General features: G+C 44.3%; 1 protein-coding gene across 1 annotated transcript; it reads left to right on the forward strand.

Annotated features, from left to right (window-relative positions):
* Positions 1-2,707: 2,707 nt before the first annotated feature.
* Positions 2,708-3,223, forward strand: LOC148035429 (uncharacterized). The gene has a single exon (XM_087678813.1). It carries the CDS (start codon positions 2,708-2,710, stop codon positions 3,221-3,223), a length of 516 nt encoding a protein of 171 aa, XP_087534939.1.
* Positions 3,224-3,973: the final 750 nt, after the last annotated feature.

Raw genomic sequence — 3,973 nt, forward strand, 5'->3', positions numbered from 1 at the left:
CACATGCTCTCTGGTTTTTTTCCCCCCATCAACATCAAATTGTATGCTTAGGGAAAACAGAGAAAGACTATTTCGAAGACTGGATACTGAAAACAAAACAATGTATGTAGCACATGAAATTTCATATATATAGATGAAACGTTTTTACATTATGAGTTCTAGTGCTTGTGACATCATGGTTGCAAGCACTAGCTGAAAGTAATACATATCAAAAATGAAAATTACAAGCCAAGGGGAGGCATGCATGCATGGGGCTCCTCTATATCTCCTCAGAAGAGGCATCATCATCGCTACCACCACCACTGCCTATGCCGCTGCCGTTGCCGCCACCGCTACTACTAATCCCCCCTTCGCTATCCTCAACTGCATCAGGGTTCACCTACAGAAAGGATTAAGGTATATAAATACCATTACAAACAATAAATTAGAGTTATCTATACTTTTCATGTAAAAAATAAAACATACCTCTTCTGGTGGTGGAATCCTCATGGCGTGATTATATTGCTCCTCCGTGATGAGTCCCTCCTCGTAGAAATGCTGCCAAGTGGACGCCCGATTATGACCTCGATGGTAGCCTGCCTCTCTAGGAGTAGGCATCCTACCAACGTTATGATACTACAAAACAATTTGAACATACAACGTATTAAAACACACTACATAATGAAGTGAAACAAATTACAAAATTTAATTTTTTTAAAAAATCAAATAATACTTATAAACTCAGCCTCCCATGACTCCCTGCCACCCGATCCATAATGCGACGATCCCATGGTTGCCATCTGGATATGTCGCGCCTCTGCATGCTGGCAACTTGTCATTTTCTCCACTGCTCTCTTCTTGGCCTCTTTCCACTCCTTGCGGTGGCAATTGGGTGGTTGGCCATATCCAGGGCGCCCCTGCTCTTGTCTCTGCAATGACTCCTTGGCGCGCGTCATAAGGTGAGACCTCTTGTTATGAAGCGCGTCTCTCACCTTTGATCGTCCCCAATCATCTGAGAATCGTGAATTCTCAGGATTAGGGTACCTTTTATATACTGCCTGTAGCACCTCTTGCCACAAACCATTTTTTTGGTGCTTGAAGGGAATCATGCAATCTTTGTATGTGGCATGCATGACACTCCTCAAGTAGGCTATCACTTCCCTCCCCTCAAAGTCATGCAAGATACCACCAACATCAATGATAGAGTAGTACATTTATGGAGGCTCACCTCTCTCATTTTCCGGTGAGGGTGATCGAGAACCACCACCTAGGCAACCCCCACAAAGCCCTCGACCTCCTCGTCCTCCCGCACCACTCTCCCTCCTCCCTCGACGTGCACTACCCTCTACCTCACTCGATACATGTGCTTTTACAGATGTACGTTCTTTGGCCGATCCATGTACCTTAGTTGATCCCTGTGTAGGCAAAGATGTGATAGGTGTCCCAGACATCACACTGAAAACCTCATCTGTAGTGGGAGGGTGACCAAGATAATTAGTCATCTCCCCCATGAATTGCTCCTTGTTGAATGGGGTGCTGGAGGATCCAGGATTCCACATCTACATAAGAAAAATCATATTACCCTGTGTAGATAAAACATATTACATACAGCGTCTATACCTGCGTCTCTGTGCGCATCTATACCTACGTCTCTGTGGGCGTCTATCAGCGCGTGTATCATCGCGTGTACACTGCAGAGCACACGCGCTAGCACACGCGCTCTAAGACGCGCCCTCAGAGAAACATTTTTTGTGTCTATATCTGCGTCTACACTGAGATATAGACGAGCTATCAAACGTGCTCGGTCGGCTGATTTTAGGCCGACGACGGCCATTGATGATTTACAAAATGCAATACATAATAGAATCACAAATCCTAAATACACAGACAAAGCAGAGAGAGGAAGAGAGAAACACAGAGAGAGAGAGAGAGAGAGAAAGAGACTCACCTTGGGTGTTTGGTGTGGTGCGGGTGGTGGCGCTTCTTCCTTCTCCTTCTTCCTCTCCTTGGTAAGTTACCCTCCCTTGATGCTTGCTTGCTTGCTTGTTGCTTCTTCTTGTTCTCCTCTCTCTTGTTCTCTCTTTCTTCCTCTCCTTGGCTTTCCTTTTTCCCTTCTTGTGTGTTTGAAATGAAAGAAGAGGTGAGTCATGAGGAGGTGAGGCATGAAGAGACTAGGTGAGGCATGAAGAGACTGCATGTCGGCTAAACTCAAGCTTCAGATCCACAAAAAACGCAGGAAAGAAAAGGCGTAGTTTGAAAAGAAATGATTTAAGTATGATTTGAATTTTGACGTGTGCGTCTATTTTTGCGTGTATATGCGCGTCTATTGTTCAAGTAGACGCGAACATAGACGCGGAATGAGAGAGGGAGAGGGAGAGGGAGAGGGGGAGAGAAGAAAACATAATAGGAAAATGAGAGAGAGAGAGGGAGGGAGAAGAAATGAGAGAAGGAGAGGAAGAGAGCCAAAGGAAATGAGAGAGGAAGAGGAGAGAGAAAAAAAACAGAGAATGAGAGGAGAGAGAAAAAGAGATAAGATGTTAAACATAATAGGCAAATAGAGCAAGAGAGGGCATGGCCCCTACACGACATCCACATCTGTGCACAACATCAACCACGACTGGCCCTTGCAGCATGAGGCCTCCTCTGTGCCCTACTGCAAAACACAAACCAGATTGCCATCAAGACGATTGTTGCATGCATGCAATCGCTTCCTTGCGGAAGTACTTTCATGAGTGGTTTCAAGTTATATCTAGCAGAACAAGCTCTTTACAAAGGTCAATCCAAATCGAAGGCTCTTCCTCAAGGCCTTTCAATTGAGTCTCTCATTGTTGACTACCTCAAGAAAGTATCACAATTTATCTTGCATTACCTGAGGGACAGGTATGGTGGGCAATTGATGATGAAGGATATTCAATGGTGTCTTTCCGCGCCAGCAATATGGGCAGAAGCTGCCAAGCAAAAGATGAGGAAATGTGCTCAGGAAGCTGGTATGGTCAAGAGAGTGTCAAGCAGAACATGCTCAGAGGATGCTGGCCCTCATCTATTAAGAGTAGTTCTAGAGCCAGAGGTTGCATCTTTGCATTGTCTCCAAAATGCTAGATTCCTATCCATCAGAGAAGGAGAAAAGTTTGTTGTGGTTGATGTGGGCGGAGCCACTATTGATTTGCTGGTGGGTGAGGATTTGCAAAAATCTGAGGCTGATGCTGCAGCGTTAGATGCGACCTTATTGTGGCTTCAAAACTAATGAATGATCTGCATTTTAATAATTATCCTTGGACCTAATGCCAGTTCGGTTGTCCAGATTTCTTTAGTATATTTAGGGTAAAGGAGCCAATAAAGTGATACTTAACATTAATAAGGCAATAGCTCACTTGTGAAATGGTCTTGGTCCAAGTTGCTTATATTGTTAGCCCATGCCAGTACCCAAAAAGTGTCACCTGATTGATAGCTGTCTTTTTATAGACTCCTCTACCCTGTAGTGTTCTGACTTTGCATTGTAAGCCTTATGTATTCCAACCTCCCTCCTTGTGTATTCCAACCTCCCATGCCAATGAGAGAGGGAGAGGAGAGAGAAAAAGGAATGAGAGAGGGCAAGGGAGAGGAATGAGAGAGAGAGGAGAGAGAAAAAAGAGAGAGGGAAGGAGAGGAATGAGAGGGAGAGGAGAGAGAAAAGGAAATGAGAGAGGGAGAGGAGAGAGAAAAAAGAATGAGAGAGAGAGGAGAGAGAAAAAGGAATGAGAGAGGGCAAGGGAGGGAGAGGAATGAGAGAGAGAGAGAGAGAGAAAAAGAGAGAGGGAGGGAGAGGAATGAGAGGGAGAGGAGAGAGAAAAGGAAATGAGAGAGAGAGAGAGGAGAGAGAAAAAGAGAGAGCGATGAGATATGAGATAATTTGCTTATTGATTCAATGTGTATTCCTAATTCTATGGTTTTTATCATGCGCACACGTGTATACTCAAGAATCAATAGTCAATTTTAAAGCTAAATTGAATTTTCC

This window comes from Lygodium microphyllum, chromosome 5 (assembly GCF_053477565.2).
Source record: "Lygodium microphyllum isolate KBCC chromosome 5, Lygodium_microphyllum_v1.1.10, whole genome shotgun sequence".
NCBI classification, from domain to species: domain Eukaryota; kingdom Viridiplantae; phylum Streptophyta; class Polypodiopsida; order Schizaeales; family Lygodiaceae; genus Lygodium; species Lygodium microphyllum.

Excerpts from the sequence above, each read along its gene's own strand:
- LOC148035429 (XM_087678813.1), top strand. The coding sequence starts at position 2,708 with ATGAGTGGTTTCAAGTTATATCTAGCAGAACAAGCTCTTTACAAAGGT.